This window comes from Myotis davidii, unplaced genomic scaffold (assembly GCF_000327345.1).
Source record: "Myotis davidii unplaced genomic scaffold, ASM32734v1 scaffold200, whole genome shotgun sequence".
Lineage (NCBI taxonomy): Eukaryota > Metazoa > Chordata > Mammalia > Chiroptera > Vespertilionidae > Myotis > Myotis davidii.
In genome coordinates, this window is record NW_006293700.1 from 1,063,282 (window position 1) to 1,084,723 (window position 21,442).

General features: G+C 40.9%; 1 protein-coding gene across 7 annotated transcripts in view; it reads right to left on the reverse strand.

Moving 5' to 3' along the window:
* Nucleotides 1–21,442, reverse strand: part of NCOA2 (nuclear receptor coactivator 2) — a 269,746-nt gene that overhangs the window by 18,207 nt on the left and 230,097 nt on the right. For 5 of the 7 annotated variants that reach the window (XM_015566252.1, XM_015566251.1, XM_006767314.2 and 2 more), the window contains 5 exons: nt 14,951–15,161; nt 12,687–12,893; nt 10,005–10,217; nt 7,929–8,058; nt 1,951–2,116 (listed from right to left, as the gene is read on the reverse strand). In XM_015566252.1, the coding sequence (XP_015421738.1) occupies nt 1,951–2,116; nt 7,929–8,058; nt 10,005–10,217; nt 12,687–12,893; nt 14,951–15,161 (927 nt within the window). The remainder of the gene's footprint in view (nt 1–1,950; nt 2,117–7,928; nt 8,059–10,004; nt 10,218–12,686; nt 12,894–14,950; nt 15,162–21,442) is intronic. The other 2 variants (XM_015566255.1, XM_006767318.2) reach the window with 1 other exon arrangement.

Sequence of the window (21,442 nt, forward strand, 5' to 3'; positions counted from 1 at the left end):
TCTTGGGGGGAGATAGGGGTGTGGGAGATGTGGGAAGAGACTCGACAAAATTTGTGCACCTATGGATGAGGACAGTGGGTGAGAGTGAGGGCGGAGGGTGGGGTGGGAACTGGGAGGAGGGGAGTTATGGGGGGAAAAAGAGGAACAAATGTAATAATCTGAATAATAAAGATTTAATTAAAAAAAGAAAAGAAAATGTGGATGGATCTTTTTCGGGGAAACTATTCATTATTGAATTACTATTCTAACTAAATCCACAAAACTACCTCAGAACTTTAAATATCTGCCCATCTTTAGTCCTGGCTGGTGTGGCCATTGTTTTGGAATCATTTGGTGCACTGAAAGGCTGCTGGTTTGATCCCTGGTCAGGGCTCATGCCAGGGTTGCGGCTTAATCCTCAGTAGGGCGTGTGCAGGAGGCAGTTGATGGGTGTTTCCCTCTCACATCCATTTTCTCCCCCCCTCCTTCTCCCCCTAAAAATCAATTAAAAAATAAATATCTATTTGCCCAATTTTAACAGAGAGAACATTTAATTTCCATTTTCAAAGAAAACACATTTCTGATGAGTACAAATAAAGTCCACTACTACTTCACATTTCCCAGCCCCACCTACTAATAAGCACACTTCCATAATTCAGTTTCACATGATATAACGATGGTGTATTTGATGAGACAAAAGAGAAATAAGACAAAGAAATGGAAAAAATAAGACTAAAATATTAAATGATGAAATGACACCAGTTTTGATAAAAACAATGCACTCAGCAAAACCCAGGGTCACATTTTTAAATGTCACTGAGACAAAACTCAAGGACAACAACACTGAATGCTGAATTCTAACTATCACCCGAGGCAAAGCCAGCAGCCACACAGGAAATAGTTAAACTCCATTTTCCTTTCTTGCTGTATTTCAAGTTATATCAAGTCATTTCTTTCCATTTTGCTGTTCTCAGTATGAATTGACAAGTCTGAACTCCCACTTATGTCTGCGAACTGTGGGGATTATGACGAGACTGTTTTTAATGCTTCAGAAGTCTCCAATGACTGCCCACCTTCATCGTAGACCCCATGGCACGTCAGACGTGCAAGAAGTCAACCCGACACTGGGAGGTACATTTTAGTAACAAGAAACAAAGATGATTCATGCTGCTAAGAGAGGAAGACAGAAACACGACCGTGATCGTTTTTTCTAGGTTCCTCCTTATACAGTAAATCAGGAAGGCGGCTTCACACCGACTTAGCTGGGGAGCCAGCTTCAGAAAGGCTATGCTAGTTCATGAGACTGTCTATGATATTACTTATAATTAATTATAATTTATGATATTATTGCTATAAAGTAATCTTACAGCGGAGACTTACTTTAAGTTACCAACTGATTACCAGGAGGAAGGGAGCTAACCGAGTACACTAAAATTGGTTAACTTCTTTCTATTCCCACTTATGCTTAAATATCCTAAACATTGTTGTGGGCTAAACCCATGCAAAGGTCAAAATGATTAATGAGTTACAGCAACCTCTAAACTGACTTCTGCTACCGTATGTGCAAAGTATTCTTTTTAGAACAAATAGTTTCCCATCACTGGCCCACAAATGTAAGATTCGTATGGTGATCATGGAGACTGGGTTTCAGAGGAAAGCATTCACAGCCATCGGACAGCAATGTTCCATTCTGCGGGTCCCTCCCTGTCGTTAGGTGAGCTGTACCTGTGTTTCTGCCTCTCAGCTGAATAACCCAAATTCTACGTAAAGCTCATATCCAGTGTTTTCCGTTCTTGGGTCAGAGTTTATGAGAGAGTCACAAGGAGAGGGGGAGAGAGAAGCCAGAGCTAGAGTGGCACGAGGTGAAACGGTATTGTAAAACGCAGACTGCAGATTCTCTGTGGGCAAAAGGAAACGAACATCTCTGTGCCCACGAGATGCTCAGCCCCGCCAGCTTCCGCCTGCACGTACCTGGCTGACCAGTTCGGGTATTCCCAAAGCTCTGTCAATCTCCTCCAGGCCATCGAAGTTCCGCAAGGCCAGGTAGAGCTGGTCCAGGAGGGCGCCCTCGTCGCTGGGAGACTCGGCGGCAGGGTGTGGGCACAGCAGGTCATCAGGGGAGCTGCCAAACGGCTGCCTGCAAAGACAAGACTTCGGCTTGGGCCCGTGGAAAAGCTAGCTGATCGCAGAACATTGTTATTCCTTAAGGACTGAAGTCTCAGTTGCCTTCTAGGGTCTTTATAGTAAAATACTGTACCAGCCGACACAATGACCTACGCAAGTCCAAGGCCCACCTGGCCATTAATATTTCCACAAATGGACGCTGACCCCACAAGCACATATATATTTTCTTTGCACTGAAGTGATCAAAGGACTTTTCCTGAACTTTACTAGGAAAGTCTGATTGAGTGAATAGTCTTATTTCATAGGAGGTTGTGCTGACCCACCCGGGAGAGGCCAGAGCACGAGGCATATAAAAGCCACATGAATTTCTGAACTCGGCTGTCACCGGACTAAACTTCACTGGACTAACAGGAGCCTTCTTAGGCACCCATAAGCAAGACTCGGAAACATGAAAGCCCTCCTGAGTTGGCCAAGGGAAGCCGATCATGAACCTGCAAAGTATGTTTGTTAATCTATATGGTAATAGATGATAAAACCATAATATTAAACTCCAAATTCTATGGTATATAAAATTCCCATAATTGAAATTAACTGACAAATTGGGGGAGATTTTTAAAAAGAGCTTCTGAGTCACTTTAACACCAATGGGGAAATGATACTTATCTTTCCAAAATAGTCTAAATTTGTACCCTTTGAGTTACTATATGATGTCTTGGAGGAAATAACTTCATTCTTAAGTGAACACAGATTCATCAAGGGATGAAGCTGCTTCTTTAGCCCAGTTGAACATGCCATGTTTTCTGAAGATAGCTGAATATGCCACATTGGCCTAGAATCCAGAAATCCTGAAATGCTGATTACTAAAGCCAACAATTTCAAAAAGTTGTAACAACACAGTACATTAAAAATAATCTAGACTCTCCACTGATCCCTAGTTACTGGTAAAGAAAGGCACCCCAGCCCTAACTGGTTTGGCTCAGTGGATAGAGCATCGGCCTGTGGACTGAAGGGTCCCAGGTTTGATTCCAGTCAAGGGCATGTACCTTGGTTGGGGGTACATCTCCAATAGGGGGTGTGCAGGAGGCAGCTGATGGATGTTTCTCTCTCATTGATGTTTCTAACTCTCTATCCCTCTTCCTTCCTCTCTGTAAAAAATCAATAAAATATATTTTTTTTAAAAAAAGAAAGGCACCCCATTAAGTGTCCCTTGAGAATACCCTCACCTCCTGTCCCTGGCTCCAAACCCGCAGCCCCACTGCCTCTGAGGCACTGGGCCCAGTTAAAGGACATAGGAGACCTCACATGAGCTACCAGCAGTTACACCATGCACCAGCCACTCGGGCTCCCACCCACACTCTCAGCCTCTGCTCTCACTGGGGACTCTCCACCTGCCTCCTCTCCCCACCATTGCTGTGGTTCTCGGTAAACAGCAGGCACTAAAATAGCTCCCCCACGGCCGACACCTTCCCAGAACTCACTTTTAAATACAAGTGTGATCCGATCACTCCTCACCGCTGCTTAGGGAGGGGAGGGAGGAGCAACCAGGAGAAAACCACAGGACTGCATGTCATGGCGGCAAAGGCAGAAGGAAATGCCCGAGAAGTGACCAACATCTGGATGTGGTAAACTTCGTGCAAAAAGAGCTCAGGTCAGCCAGAGTGGACGTCGGCTCTGTACCAGGTCTCTTAGGCTGAGACCTCATTCCCCAAAGATGCTATTCACGTGGGGCATTCAAGTATTTCCTTTGTCTAGCTTTATTTCAAAATTCTTAACTCCTGTCTCTCCAGAAGCTTCATTCCTACACACACCCCTGGCCCCTCATCTCTCCACTGGTGATAGGCTCATGGGAAACCGTACCATTACCCTCACTTTTCACATGTATTCCCAAAATCCTGCAAAAAAGTAGCAGCTACTACATGATGAGAAATAGTCAACATAAGAAACTTTACTCTCACATACATTTCAAACAACAGAAAACCAAGTTAACTCAAAAAATTTGAATTTAATGTGAAAGCAAATCTTTCATGAAAGATAGCGGTTCTATTTCAAGAAAAAAAAATCACTTTTATAAATCCAACAGAAATCTTCAAACAAATCATCTATACATTTTTGGACTATATTTAAAACCTCTCTTTTACGTACCAGGTGAGCCAAGGAAAAAACACAATGGAACTACAGAAAATAGAAATTCAGCTACAATCAGTGAGTATGGGAATATGTTAGAGATTTAACATACTGTCTTTTTGAAATATGTACATAAACTAATGCTTGGTTCATAAACATTAACAAACCCATTCCTAAACAGGTGGGTTGTAAAAATATAAAATGGTGACGGTGACACTAACAGAGGGGGTTTTTAAAAAGCACTGCTTTCCTTTTGTTTCAAGAGGAATGTTGTTAGAACCTGTTACCATCACCTCTAAGGCTCTATGGCAGTAAGATTAGCTTGAAGTTGGTCTTAACTTTCTTCCAAACTCAATTATTTTAATACAATAAGTGGGATGAGTGCCTGGAAAGACTGAAATAACTTCTAAAGCGGCGAAAACACTTTGTTCACACAGTTCTTAGACACAGGCAGCCGGAGACAGTGACCGAGGGGGCAGCACAGGCCACACTGAGCCCCAGAACCTGCGTGGCACAGCTCACTCTGCGTTTGGACTCAGTAAAATTGGAATTCTTCCCTTTTAAACAAACCAACCAACCGATCAACCAGAACTCTCATCTGTTTGGGCAACTGAAAATCCTATTGGGCTTAGGATGAGTTCCCTAGAAACTCATCTTTCACATTTCATTCAAAGACAACTATCAAATGTTGGATTTAATTATTGCACTATATTTTTATTATGTGTAAATTTCCATGGAAATGGCTGGGTTTATTTTATTTTTTACTATTTTTATTTATTTCAGAGGGAGAAAAGGAGAGGAAGAGAGAGAGAGATAGAAACACCAATGATGAGAGAGAACCATTGATCAGTTGTCTTCTGTACACCCCCTACTGGGGATCAAGCCCGCAACCCGGGCATATGCCCTTGACCTGAATCGAACCTGCGACACTTGAGTCCGTAGGCTGACGCTCCATCTACTGAACCAAACCGGTTCGGGCTGGGTGGGTTTTAACATACCAAATAAACATATTTAGGAAAGAACAACCCTCCCACACCGTGAAATTAGACTCGAAGTCTCCCTGTCTGTTCTTCCAGCCTCACTGCCACTCACGGTGCAGTGGGAGGACCAGCGGTGCTGGCATCACCTGGGCTTTGTGGGGAAGGCAGCCTCCTGGGTCCCACCCAGACCTGCCTCTCAGTGAGACCCCAGAGGCAGTTCACAGGCACAGTGGGGTTTGAAAACACTTGTTTCGCTGGGCCAGTGTGGCTCAGTGGTTGAGCACTGACCTATAAACCAGGAGCACATGGTTCCATTCCTGGTCAGGGCACATGCCTGGGTTACGGGCTTGATCCCTGATGGGGGGCGTGCAGGAGGCAGCTGATCAATGATTCTCTCTCATCATTGATGTTTCTATCTTTCTCATTCTCTCTTCCTCTCCGAAATCAATAAAAACATATCCCCCTTAGCGAATGGCATACTGCAGGTGAACACCCTTCCTTCTTTAGACAGTTATTAAGCAGTTTCCTTAATCTTTTCTTTCACTGCAATAACCAGCTCTCTCCTTTTCTCACCAAACCTATTGCTGGGCACATATTCACCTTCCGCTATTTTTTATAACGTCATTGAATCCGTTATTACTCACTTTACAGAAAGAAAGACGGGCACACACTGCAACCCTGCGCTGCGCAGCCCCAACTACGATGAAAGCATTACATCCCAGAGAGCGACTCACTCAGAAATGTGCATTTTAAAGCAGCTCTGAAAATGAGGCCTGCCTGGGTGAAGCTCCAGAAACCCTGTTGACTTTCATCATTTGTGCATTTGATAAGAGAATTATATGATTTGAGACTAGAATAATCCCAGAAGCACATAAACATTCACTCTGCATAAAGGTCTTCATGGAGCCTCCACCCCCAACTCTTTTAAAAAAATATATATATTTTACTGATTTTTTACAGAGAGGAAGGGAGAGGGACAGAGAGTTAGAAACATCAATGAGAGAGAAGCCATCGATCAGCTGCCTCCTGCACACACCCCACTAGGTATGTGCCTGCAACCAAGGTACATGCCCCTAACGGGAATCGAACCTGGAACCCTTGAGTCTGCAAGCCGATGCTCTATCCACTGAGCCAAACCAGTTAGGGCCATCCCCAACTCTTTACATATGAGCCTCAAGGCCAAATTCCTCCAGTTTACGTTTTCTAAGAAGTTTGCTTCCTGGAAAGCAAAGCCTGCATCCTGTGAGGGCCCACACTGCCTCTTGCTCAGGCCCCAGCTCTCTCCCTGCCCTAGGCTCTCGCCCACCCGGCCGGCTGGCAGTGCCATCACTCAGGCCTCAGTCCCCTGTACAACCTCGGCTTCCGGTGCTCTGCTAAAACCCAGTGAGATTGCGCAGTATCACAACAAATGTTGCCTTTGCCGGGAATAACACAAAACAAAACACAGCGATGAGCTGAAACGCAGGCATTCTCCAAGCCACGGGTAATGGGTGCGTTTTTATCCATAAAGCAAAGCGAAGTCAAAGAGCTACCCTGAGACTGCTGGGCTGAGCTGAGGGACCCTGGGGGAGACCCAAGTAAATAGTGACATCACATCTGGCAGAGACCACTGCAAATTCTCCCTTAATAAAAGTGCCCTCAATTTCAATCCCAGATGTTTCACTAACTGAGATCTGTTATGAACTCCCAGTGAAATTCCCAACGTACTTAGGTAAATAGGTCAATCAATGGATTTAGAACTTCAAGAAATCCAGATATTAAAAGTATTGAATAAAAAATTTAGAAATAATGATTAGCCGAAACCGGTTTGGCTCAGTGGATAGAGCGTCGGCCTGCGGACTGAAGGGTCCCAGGTTCGATTCCGGTCAAGGGCATGTACCTGGGTTGCGGGCACATTCCCAGTAGGAGATATGCAGGAGGCAGCTGATCTATGTTTCTCTCTCATCGATCTATGTTTCTAACTCTCTATCTCTCTCTCTCCCTTCCTCTCTGTAAAAAATCAATAAAATATATTAAAAAAAAAGAAATAATGATTAATGTAATAAAGATATAAAGATAAATTCACAAAAACAGCTCTAGCTGGTTTGGCTCAGTGGATAGAGCATTGGCCTGCAGACTAAAGGGTCCCAGGTTTGATTCTGGCCAAGGGTACATGCCCTGGTTGCGGGCTCGATCCCCAGTAGGGGGCGTGCAGGAGGCAGCTGATCAATGATTCTCTCTCATCATTGATGTTTCTCTCTAGCTCTCTTCCTTCCTCTCTGAAATCAATAAAAATAGATTTTGTTAAAAAATCACAAAAATAAGCAAGCAGAAAGAGGTTATGAAAAATACCCGGGCAAATAAAACTCTTAGAAATGAACAATATATACTAAATACCAGGTAGTATCAATAAATCCACACCTAGACACACTGTGGTAAAGCTACAACGCAGCAAACACAAAGAACTGTTCAAAAGCAATTAGAAAGAAAAGATCACCTACAAGGAAATGAAAATGATTAGACTGATAATCACAACCAAAAAAACTCAATAAACTTGATCAGACACCACATCCTTTTTCAAAAAACTATTTCAATGGCTTAATGTACAAAGTCTGAATTCTTCAGTTTGGTCAGGCATCAGCTATTAAAAGGAGAGGACTGACTCTGGGCACAGGCCTGTGTAAAATAACGTACAGAACTCGGAAAGCAGCTCTCCTGGGCCTCCTGGGGGCTCAGACTCACCTGCTCTGGCTGGCGAAGGAGGCCTGGTCTATGGGCAGGATGCTCTCAGGCCACGGGGCGGTCTGGTTCGGAGGAGCTTGCTGTTGGCTATACTGGGCGCCCCCCATGTTCATCTCTAACTCAGATGGCCCTAGAAAAGGAGAAGACCAAAGTCCAAAAATCTTACCGCTTGTAATCAGGGAAGGATCTGTTTCTGCTATGTAATACAAAGCAACACATCTGGGTTTTAGAAAATGAAAAAGACAGGAGGAACACTAATCAGGTGAAATAAGACTCTTTGTTCTGATACAGAAATACAGGCAGTGAATATCAAGGCTAATCACCGCTTCCAGGGCGGTGCAGAGCAGCAGCTCTACGCCTCTTCTAGCCCTGAGGACCCTTTCCATTTTGTCAAAGAAGATTTTGTCTACGTGGGTTGTATCTTACTGAAATCTACTTTTTGGAATTAAAATTGGCCAATAGAAAAAATATTACTTCATTTAAAAATCATTATAATAAACTCAGTATATGTTAACTCAAACTTTTTTGAATGAAAAAAAACAAACAAAAAAACCCAACGCCACCTTTTACTGATGTTGTTTTACATTTTTGAAAATCACTTTAATGTCCTTTGACAGAAGAGAGTCAGAATTTCCTACTTGCTTCCACATTCCAGCCCCGCGAGAGGAGAGTGAGAAGGAAAACAGTGTCTTAGTGTGGTTCCACATTCCAGCCCCGCGAGAGAAGGAGAGTGAGAAGGAAAACAGTGTCTTAGTGTGATTCTGAGAATAGTCTGGGCCTGGCAGGCCCCCTTTCCAAAGGGCGCCGGGGTCCTGGGCCGTCCTGTGAGAGGCGCTGGTCTGCGCGTGCTCCTGAACCTATTGGGTTCAGGGACTCTCCAGGGAGTAAGGGTGGAGCAGAAAGGAGGCCAGTAGCTCAGACATGCTCATTCTTAATAGCTCTTTTTAGAGGTTTAAGGCTAATGATGATATGAGCTTTTTAACAATTTTACTGTTATCATTATCTGTAGACCTGTCCATTATAATAGACTTGCATTATAATCAGAAAAACTCAGTTGTACAGCAAAGCTCAAAAGCCAAGAGTGATGCCTTTCAATGATGAAAGACTGGGACTAAATTAAATTTCTGGATATAGGTATTTACTATGATGTTTTTAAATGAAGAAATATTAAAAAAAATTTCCCAGTTTAATTTTGCATGGAATTCTGGTCATTTGTTAGCATTTCTCATGCAACCTCAAATGACAAAAATGTCATCTTTCAGAAACAATAACCCCAAATGCACTGGGCAGTTAAGCTGCTGGTTAGGAAAACAGATGCCAGAGGTGGGATGAGGAGTCTGCACCACCTCCTCCACACAACCGTGGCACCTTTCCATCATCAGTTAGCTCCTACTCATGGCATAATATCTGAGTATATGAAACAGAACATAAATGTCAACTTATCTGAGCTATGCTAATGTAGAAGAGGAAGGTTAATATGTCAATGATTAAAAAAATAATCTTGAGTATGAGCTGCATTGACCATTAATATGTTTTAATAATGTCTTTATTGAGCTATAATTCGCATAACATACAATTTATCTCTTTATAGTATAAAATCCAGTGGGTTCAGTATATTTACAGATTGTACAACCTCCACGACAATCAAGTTTAGAATATTCTTATTCTCCCCCAAAGAATGACCATGGGAGTCACTCCCCATTGTGCTCCCACCCCCAGATCCCAGTCCTAGGTAAACACTAATCTACTTTCTCTACAGATTTGCCTATTCTGGACATTTCATATAAAGGGAGTCATGCAATATACCTGACCATTAATACACCATTTATATGGGACACTCACTGCCCATATAACCTGAAATTAGGTAATTTAATGAAAAGAAAACATCACAAAGGTAGCTGGCTCTCGTAGGGAACTGAAAAACCTTGAAGTTTCTATACAGAGTTCCAGCAAAATCCCACTCATGACAGCATGACATGGGGGACACCTAAATGGCAAATCAGGAGCCTGTCTTGGGAGCACTTCTGGAGCTGTTAGTCTAGGAGGGCAGAAGCAAAGTCAGGAGCACCACCTTACCTAGATTCATGACCTGAGACTGAAGCATCTGCCTTTGGCCAGGCTGGCTGCTGGGTCTCATGGGGATGCTGGCGGCTGGATTCCGAATCATACCTCCTTGGAGTGTCCTGTTCATGGCGTTGGCGGTAGCAGCACAGGTGACTCGCACAGAACTCTGCGGTGCCCACTCCCCAGATGGCATGGTGGGCCGGGCGGCGTTACTACCTATCATCCCTGAAGGCAAGCCAGAGAAGACAGAGACATGCAGAAACTGAAAACATACTCAGCACGTGTGAACGCCACACAATCTTACTCTGAGCAAGACAACCAGTCTGCAATACGCAGCTAGCCCAACAGCTAAGGCTCTCACTGGGACAGATGCGGGCCGTTGGCTAAGAAATAAGAATTGGCAATTACTACAAAGTTCTTTACAACACGGACTTGCCACTCTTTATAGTTCGGAAAAGCTGTTAAAATTGTTCCCATATGTACTTAGAAACAGGTGCTGTGGCGTGTGGATAACCCCAACTTCCTTCCTCAGGAAGTGAATCACATTAGCTGATACACACGTCAATGCTTTACTTTCCAAAAGGGAGGTGAGGCCAAGAGGAACAAGGTAAAAAACTGATCATCAATACTCTAATCACAAACCAAAATCATGGAGGCTATCCCGTGAAGCCCATGCCTATGCCTTTCAGAGCATTAGAATTTGTTAAGCTTTACAATTGCCGGGTAGCCTCCAAAGCATGGGGCAATGACCGATCTTTCTACTATGGTTCTTTGTAGCCAAGGCTGCGAACTCCTACTACTTCAATATGCCTGGACCACCACATTCCTGAGTATAGATCTAGAATGGGTTCGGGCAGAGTGGTAAAAATCCTTTTATGCTTGAGATGTTAATAGCTAGTTGACCACACGTAATACAGGAGCACGACACTGGTAAGCAGGATCGGGAGTCTGCTTTCCCTCGCTCGGCCGCCGAGATGCTGCCAACGGCCAGAGATTTGTCAAGACCTGATATTCTAGAAGTTCTGGAAAAACCCCAAGTGCAGACCCTTCATTTTGGAATGTTTAATGATGGATGTATAAAAGCTCTGCTTTCAAATACATGACTTGCTTTCATTTACTTTAATTATAATAAACAACTAAAAATAGGGTATATTTAATAAATGGAGCAGCCATGTATGGTGGGTGGTTTTTTCCTGGAGAATGTGCTCCGGTAGGATGATTAAGAGTGAAGGACATTTAATTAGGTTGAAAAAGTTAGAACAATATTATGGTAACATGTATTTAACAAACTATTTTAAGATTAGATTTAAATTTTACAAATATATAATAGGAAATAGGCATTTTAGCTTTCAAAAAATCTATTATCTAAACGACATAACAAGATTATAGAAAGTCCAGAAAGCAGAAGGCAAAACCATCCTTAATTCAACAACATTAATGCAATTATAACTGGGGGAGTTTCTCTCAGTGTTTTCTTTTTTCAACAAAGCACAGGCAATTAATTGCATGATGACAGCCTGAATACCAGTGGTCTCTGGGCTGCTTAGAATTGAATACAGGTACATGCCCAAGTTCTTATGTCAGGTTCCCACAAGGACTCAGGTCTTCTTGGATTCTGCTAATAAGAAGCCACCTTTAATAAGTCATTGGCTCCTGTTCTCTTATAAAATTACATAAACCAATATTTTATTTCTATAAATCAATAGTCTTAAAAATTATGCAAAATTTATATGTCACTATTTCTGTGAATATACAAATTAGTGAAGTAGTAAGTTCCTGGCACTTAGGATAGGTACCCAATTAGTATTTGTTGAATGAATTATTTTAATACAGCATTGTTCATTGCTTTATGAAAAACAAAGTAAAAAAATCCATCTTTTCCCCTTAAATTGAACTCTTATTTTCAGTTAACTATCTAAATGGCAAATGTTTACAGGGATTACATACTAAGCTAAAAACAAAAACGAACAAACAAACCCCCAAATTAAATACCCACCAATATAAGTTCTGTTGATAATATCTATTATTTCAGTATCTTTTTCTTTAGGCCCTCATTTCAACAAAGGAAGAAAGCTATAAATTGTGAGCAGTTCTTCATAAAAAACTGGAGATTGAGCCTGCAACCTGGGCATGTGCCCTGACTGGGAACTGAACTGTGACCTCCTAGTCCATAGGTCAACGTTCAACAACTGAGCCACACCAGTCAGACTAAAGTTTTTATTTTTAATGAATATTTTTCTGAATGAGAATGGTATCATTTACAAGCATGAAAGGTTGGCTGAATTTTAAACTTTTATTCTGAAATTCTCCAAACACAGATCATCAATTAACAGGAAGTTTTGGGATTATCAGCAGATTATCATGAGAAGCTGGCAGCCACCAAATTATTTTACACACACCACCACCATGTCTCCAACAGCAACGGGAACAGAAGTGAGATGAGCCTACGGTATAGGAGTAATAATTAGCAACCTCTGAAAGTAATGATCACAGAGTAAAAGGCCAGCTTCCTGGAATGCTCTCCGATGCTTCCTGTACCACTCTGATGGTGAAAATCTGTACACTTTTCTTACATTCAAATGTTAGCTTCTAACATGAAAAATTTCATTGGAAGAATTCTACTAGTTTGATGTGGATAAAATACATCATTAGGTTACAGAACCCAGTAAAGTAACAGTGCATTTGAGCCCTTACCTGTGCTACTGTTCCCTACATTTCCTTGGTTTCCTATCATCCCTTGGTTACCCATCATTCCTGGCTGAGGTATCACTGAGTAGGGACTATTGTTTCTGATTGGTGGGAAGGGTCCAGCACCAGTTGGGCTTTGCAATGTGATGTCAAGTGGTAAATTCTGGTTTGGCAATAACCTGCCCAGTTGCCCTGGTCGTGGGTTATTAAAAGCTAAGGAGAGAACAGATGAAAATTAAAGGTTAATATCAGGAAACAAAAGTAGTACTTAGGAAAAATGCTGTCTGTAAAATAACAACAGATATGCATGCCAGAGACCAACTAACCTAAATAAAAGACAAATTCAGACAAAAAACAAGCAGTGTCAGAGTCTTCCAATCTAATCAACAAACAACTAATTTAATTATTCACATTCTTACAAAAAAAGAACATAACATGGCTGTCACTTACCATATATTTTTTCCCAATGCTAGTCTCTAATATTCAACTGTATTTGCTAAATAAACCACTCATATGGTGTTTTTCATGTTACATTATTAGAATTTAGTAGTATTGCTGTCACAGCTATCTGCATACAGCACCAAACTCAGAAACATATGGTTTGAATGTTACAATTACATGTCTATACTAGATTTTCCTAGAAGAATTAGGTTCAAGGTGTTGAATTTTAGTGGAAGTGAAAAATCTTCAAGTATAAACTGTTACCTGAAGTAATTATTAATGCTTTAGGACCCTAATCTTTACTCTTCCAAATATAGCTTCTTAGAATTCCAGATACATTTAGATTTGAAATGATTCTTAGGGTTAGTTCCCAAGATTTATTGTGTAATAAGCACTACACTAGTGCACTGTACTATTACACAGACAACCAGTAATTTGATATCAATGCTATTAAAATTTTTTAAACTGTAAAGATATTATAAATTACAATCTATTGTACTAATGTATTAAATAATACCAAGTTTTCACTTTTTCTGAATTATTATAAAAACATAGTATGAAATAGAAAATTGAAAAGAAATGGTTCTTCACAATCAATAACAGAAATAAAATATTTAGAAGAATTAGGGCTTGGAATAGAAATGATATACATGCTTATTCAGGGCTTCCTCAGGGCTAGTTATGTGGGTTACCCATCAATAATTTGAACACTATTAGGAGGTACAGATGGAGGAGAAACCATGAGTTCACATGCAGTTTGTCCTTCAATCCCCCTGGATAATGAGCATGAACTTTCTAGTTTGTTTCTCACTCACTTCTCAACTCTTTGACTTGTGCTCTCATGTGGTCCATAAGTAATCCTCCATTCCCCAAGAAATAGGCAGGTTTGAGAGATAACAGTAAAAGCTCGACTTTGTTTTACCCTTTTTGGAATGATCAGGAATCCTTGAGAAAAGATCTAGTCAATAAATGTACCCTGTGATTTGGTTGATAGTTGCCATTTCTGGTTTGAGAACCAATGCTAAGCTTTGGGCCAAACTGTTTTGGAAGGGCGGAGGGGAATCATTTCCTCCATTCACCAATGTAACTCTAAGGAGGTTATCTAACTTCCTATAAATTATGTCCCTGGATCAGGAAACGATTTTCTTCCATTCAAACTATTGGGCAACTTGAGGCAACTATCAAGTTTGTAAACTAAGTGTTCATAGTGAAGGTTCATCTTAAACTTACCTAAATAAAATTTAAAATAAAAAGAGTAAAATAAATGATAAAAATGTACTTAAGATAGTCTATCAAACTAACCAAACTTAAAATGCACTTAGAACACATTTGTATGATAAAGTTCCATGTAAAATTGATATTTGTATGAGGATTCCTAAGAGCTAGGACAAGATGTTTTTAATGTGTGTAGCCCTTTCACATATAATGATTAGATATTTTGAGAATTTTTTAATAATATATTATTCCTAAAAAGTCAGCATAACTTTCTCATTTTCTACATTTTAAGTGTTCAGTTATATATTAAAACATAACATCTATTTAAACTCCATTTCTGAAGGCAGTAGCTGAAATGCAGGGAACTATGAAGATCATCTAAAGAACTTTATGTATGTGGGTCAGCCAATCTCACTCCATGTTGATTCCCAGGGAATGCTGGGAAGCCACGTTCATGAGAATCCACTCTGGATACTGTTGGGAAGTACCAGGACAGTAGATGGTGCTATTTGACCATAAAAACCTTGAAGTGACTAAGCTGTTTGCATCAGATTTTAATAATCCCTGTTTCTGATGATGATTATATGGCATAACCATCAATATCTCATACTCACTGCTCTGGGAAATTCGCAGTGCTGTTTTCTGGGCTCCAACAGGTGTAACTGGGCTGTTTTCAGCTGTGAGTTGCATGAGGTCATTGATGATGGCTTGCTTGTCAACTGATCCAGCAGGGGCGCCAGGCCTCGTGTCTGGGAAAAGCTGTGGTAATTGACTATTCTGCAAATCATCCAAAATCTCCTCCAAGTTGTCCAGCTCGCTGCCAGGCTGCAGTAAACAACAGAAGAATTTATCCCACCCCACTGTGAGCGTGGGCACCACAGGCCTGCTCGCAATTACAGACCTAGCTGGTCCAAAGCACCTCAGCCAAGTAAAAGATGCAGACACATGCCCACCTCAGGCTCAACAGTCAATTGATCACCTTTTAAAAAATTAAATTGACAAAGAACATATAACTTAATCTCTTGGTCCTGAATTTCTTCCTCTGTAAAAAGAGAGACGGCTAAAATAGAAAGACAGGTCTCTTCCAGCATCATGACTCATTGGCAATTTATAAATTCCCCCTTATTTTATGCTAGTAATTCAATTAATTGCGAGAATGCATATTTCTAATTAAACAACAACTTACAGTCCAGATCTAGATTTTGTAGTTAATTTCCCTAAGAAATGACAACAGTAATAAATGCTGTTAGAAAATCTGATCCAAATTTACATGTCATCAGTACTTAGTAAATGGTGATTTTCTTTTAGGACTTTTTTAAAATTAAAAAATGTATTTTTATTGATTTCAGAGAGGAAGGGAGAGGGAGAGAGAGATAGAAACATCAATGATGAGAGAGAATCATTGATCAGCTGCCTCCTGCACGCCCCCACACTGGGGATTGATGCCCTTTCAGGGAATCGAACGGCGACCTCCTGGTTCGTAGGTGGATGCTCAACCACTGAGCCATGCTGGCCAGGCAGGACTTTTTTTTTTTTTTAAGAGCACGGGGAGTAAAACACAAAATCAGCTTGCAGCAATGGCAACCATGACAGCTAAGCACTGCCCTTTCGACTTGACTGGTGGTTTTTCCTGCTTGTACTTTCAGTTTCGAATAACACTGGCTTCCTCATCACTCACCAGCTTAGGTGACAATATGTAGGGAAGAAGCAGGATGAAAACAGGTTGTTCCACACAGCACCTATCAACTGACTTCACAGAAGCCATATCTAATTTCATTTCAGTTACCAACATAAAAATAATAAGGTAAATATCACCACCGTGTTATACTTGGTGGTTTTCTTCCAGCAAGCCCAACTAATTTCCATATTCTTTTAAGTAGAACCTACCTATGTGCCAAGTATTTAAAACCAGACAGTGCCAATCACACTAGAAAATGGCTAAGTTACACACGAGGGTTACTTTCTAGTGAAGAAAGTGGTAAGAATGATTTTCTTGATGTGTAGGTGGAAAAACGTAAGTATAAGTTAGGCAACTTCCCCAAAGTCACTGAATGGACTTTGAATCCTCGATAGTGACTAACCCTTTTGTGTACACGGGCAACTCTAATGAAATTGCTTACCTCCAACATGAGGCACAGTTAAGCAGAAGTGCTTACAGTTTTATTCTATGTACAATCCTGTTTCCCATGTAGAGGTTGGACTTGTTAATGTTTTTGCAATTTATGGCAAATATAATAGGGATCCATTTTCTTGGGTAACAAGAGGACTTTCTGGTTATGTTAGCCACTCATTTCTAACAAAAGACAGGAGCATCAAACATGAGAGAGACACATCTCAGGTGAGGTTCCACAGTTAGCACCCCTTGTCAGTCCCAGGAAGGCACCTCACTGGATGTCCCCTCCAAGGGCAACAGAGCCAGTGTCTCCTGCTGAGAGGAGGCACACAGCTGCTTGGCTGAATCCTAAACGGTAAGAAGTTGCACTTGAAAGCCTGGTGCTGCATTTTCACACTATTACAGGCACAGGGAACCAAACCCGGGTGAACTCTGTCACGGACCTCACCATCACTGCACTAGGGCACATACTCAGCGGGTGGAATGGTGGTAAAACTGCTCACACTATTTAACCATTTAATAGCCGCCTCTTCTTCCTTTCTGGATGCATGCAGACGATTTTGTGTAAGTTAGATGGACGTGTAAAGTGAGTCCATTACACATCTATCTGTATCACGTTCTGCTGAATCCGTAAGTATAAAGAACAGTGTAAACATTTACTGCTCTCCAACAACTGCCTGGAACACAGTAATGGCCACTCCGTCAACCCGATGACTTCTTTTCACTATATTAATCTGTAATCTAAAACATTTCCCCAGGATCAACTACATTTCTCATAGAAATTCCTACAATTTCTCAGAATAAATGATTCATAAAAACGTGTGATATCCTTATAGTGGTGCCATGAAAAAGCTCGAGATTAGCCCTGGCTGCTTTGGCTCAATGGATAGAGCGTCAGCCTGCGGACCGAAGGGTCCTGGGTTTGATTCCAGTCAAGGGCATACGCCCAGGTTGCGGGCTCGATCCCTAGTAGGGAGCATGCAGGAGGCAGCCAATTAATGATTCTTTCTCATCATTGATGTTTCTATCTCTCTGTCTCTCCCTTCCTTCCTCTCCAAAATCAATAAAAATTTAAAAAAAGCTTGTGATTAGAAGAGGTCCAAACAACCGGGGGAAATGTGTGGCTGCCCTAGGAAACCAAAACCGCCCTGGAAATTGCTGCCTTGTAGAGCACTTCAGAAAGCGGCCCTGGAAGACCATTGTGTGCGTGTGCATGTGCGTGTGCGTGGTGGTGAATGAGGTGGCTGTTCTAAGTGATAAAGCTGCTTCTTGAGAAAGCTTTGCAGACTATTTTGGATGAGAAGCATCCAGAATAAATAGGTTCATATAAACAATCAAAAAAATTAAATCATTTTCCTCATTGCTATTGTGTAAATAAATATATTGTCCCTCAATCCGATATGTGTAAAGGAAAGTTTTTGGACTATCAATTAACAACAGTCTGGGTCTAGGCTCCTGCCTTTCATTTTTACCCTTACTGTTTCCATTAAAATGAAATTATCCTTTAAGCCATCTCAAACAGAAAAATAAAAATCAGCGTTTCAAAGACTTCTAGTGACAGAATTCAGGATTCTTCCTCTGTAATCTACTCTTGTGTATAATATAATGAGTTTAAAAGCCATGCAGAAACTTCTTGGTTTTAGAGTCAAAATGAATAGGCTGTAGACATTTAACTACTGACACTATTTGAGTTCATTTAATGTGCTCTCAGAAAGACATACTATGAAATTTTCCCCATGAGATAATATCGCTTTGCTTGCATTTATTCTTGTCAATTTTTGGAGTACACATTTAATGCTAATCTAATTGTCTTAAGTTTACTTTAAATGTTTCTCTTCAAGGAAATGAAGATAAAAATGCCTATACTCCTTTGGTTGTTCAGCAATAAAATTGGACAAATATGGCATTTTTTTCTGTAGTCATGCAAGCTTTGGAAGCGATGGATTTGATCACAGTAAGTTTCTGATCTAACATTTCCTTCCCTAAATTAAAAAAAAAAATTTAAAATTTATTTAAGAGAGAGGAAGGGAGAGGGAGATATATACATCAATGATGAGAGAGAACCATTGATCGGCTGCCTCTTGCACACGCCCTAGTGGGGATGGAGCCTGAAACCCAGGCATGTGCCCTGACCAGGAATTGAACCATGATCTGGTTCATGGGCCGACGCTCAACTACTGAGCCACACCAGTCGGGATCCTTCCCTAAAATTTTGTAAACTTTAATTCTCATCCAAAGTTCTTTCAGCCAGCCCCTCTTCACTTTTTAGGCATGATTTCTTCACAAGACAAAAAGATTGATGCCTTCCTTTAAAAGGCTTTGCCAAGATACTTCAAAGTTTTGCTTAGGCATCTATTTGAATGCTCAAATTAGCCACATCAATTGAAATAGTTAGTTTAAACTATTTCAGGCAGAAAATGAGTCAGAAAGATTTTCATACAAGTTCTACAAAATGAAAATTGAACATGATTTCTTTAATTTTTCATTTTTCTGGTTTTATGAATTTTTCATGTCAAATTACTTGTTCTCTGAAGCAAACATAAAGAGCACATGCATTTTAATAACACAAGTATTATAATAAATTACTAAACATCTTTTCAAAATCTTACATAAAAAGTGTAATTTTACTATATTTGCGTAACATAAAATTATTAAAACACGGTAATCTAATTTACCACATTTGAAGGGAAATACTACAGTGTAAGATATAGTTTGCCATTCTAATGGAACCAAATACAAGAAGAAAAAATTTTTAGACTATTTCTAAACCCTCATCCTACGTAGACCAGTAGCATTAGAAAGAATATAAGTTCCATTTGGAGGGGTATTGACGGACTCTATTGTGTAAATAAGTATATAACTTCAAAGTTGGTAAACAAACTGGAAATTTTGCTGTCATTACTTCCTGTTGGTTATGAAGTGCCTAGAAACAAATGTTTAAATACTCTGCCCAGTAAAGAAGACTATTTTAGGTAAAATAGCATCACCGGAATACTTCCTGTCCTAATCAGTTAGTGATCGGTTAAACACACACTCGGGTAATGGCTCTTTGCTGAGTCAAAAGAACAAGACAGTTAACCGTGTACTCAGGTTTGCTAACAGCTTATCTCACTAAATAAAAAACTTGTGTTCCCTTGAAATCAAAGAAAAGTCTCCAATAAATGTGTACAGTATTTAATAGAAGATACAAATAATCTGTGTTTGGAATTAGTGAAGGAGAGCAGGAAGAGAAAGAATCACTGTTGGTTTTTTTAAGTCATTTTAACTTTGATCTAAATTTAAGTAATGCATACTTCCTGTGGTAACTTTTCTTTTCAAGTTGCAATGTTTTTGATGTTAAAAGTGCTCTGAAGCAGTATTTTTTGGTGGAGTTTTAAATGGGAGGGGATAGGGGGTGAGACACAGACTAGGTTTCATTAAGAAAAAATACTGTAGATGTGTGTGTTTGTGTACATTGCCTTGTGGGCTACTGAAATACTAAAAAATTTGTACTGATAACACTTTGGGCTTTGTTCCTTAGGTGGGACAATTTTGATTAGAAAAATGTTTCTCCTAAAGAATTAGAAACTAAAAGGACTTTTTAAAAAACTTCTTTTTGTCAGTTTTTTGTCTGAAGTTAAATGTAATCATATATCCAAACACAGAAATGCCAAGCAGTGTCCCTCTTCTCTGGCCCTCTAAGTCCTAGGGCCTCGGGCCTGGGACAGAAACAAACTGTGTTTCTGGAAGGAGGGGCCGACCACGGAGCTACTGAGCTAAGGTGGACCTCGCGAGTCACCTTGCCCTCTAGCGTGTGTCAAGAGACTTGAGTGACAGTATGTGTGCCTGCCATCCTGAGCTGCCACTAGCTCTGTATATTCTAATCCAGTAAACCCCAAAAGATTAAAACACTCACAGTTGTCAGAATGGCCTTACAGCATACTTTATGTAACATATTGCTATTAACTTTCCATGAAGCCCTCAGTTTCCTCACCATATGATTTTACTGCATTACAAAATAGCTGCTATATAGAATTCTGCACTAACATTGAAGTTTAAGGGTTAATTACCAAGAAGGTTTATGTTCTTAGGCTGTTTGCCTTGTGAAGGACACAGAGGCTTGAAAATCATCTCTGCCTCACAGGAAGGGTAGCAGCTGTCAAGACATCAAAGTGAAAGAAATAAAGGAAGCCAAGTGCTTAGAAACCCGGACAGAGCCCAGCTGCAAGCATGTGCAGCCCCAACTTCCCCCGAATCCTGCTCTCCATCCAGACCCGCCTGCACCAGCTTCTGCTGACTCAGCAGGTTCAAGGCTACACATGGCAGGGGTGCTGCCCTCTCCTCGGGGTGCTGCCCTCTCCTCTCCCCATGCACACCTAGTCCCCGAAGACAGTGACACACATCAGATCCACTTACAAAACAAGTGTCAAGGACAAATTAGTGAACCATTTTAAGTAGAAAAGCCCGCATAGCTCCTTTTCTTCTTAACCATTCACGTCTTACAAGGCGTGAGGCCCAGAGCAGAGCCAGGGATTGGAGGAGAGTGGAGAGAGCAGGGTGGGGTCTTGGTTCATTAACCCAGACGGAAACACCTTATGCCAAGCCACTGTGTCAGTAATAACTTTTTTTTTTAAATAAAGAAAATATTAAATGATTTACACTTTCCTTGTGATGTCATTATGTCCTCAGAGTATTATCAGGAATGATTTTGAATTATCACTTAGCTATCCTGGATTTTTTCAAAGATTTAAATCTTCAGATAAGAACAGCAGAGAAAAAACCAAGATGGCGCATAGGTAAACACCAGAGTTTGCTGCCTCGTACAACAACTTCAAAAATACAACTAAAAGACAGAACGGACATCATCCAGAACCACAGGAAGGCTGGCTGAGTGGAAATTCTACAACTAGAAGGAAAGAGAAAAGCATACCGAGACTCAGAGGAGGCTCAGTGCGGAAGTAAAACATTAAGGTACAGAGGTGCACACAGAGCAGGCTGGCGGCGGAGGGCGCGG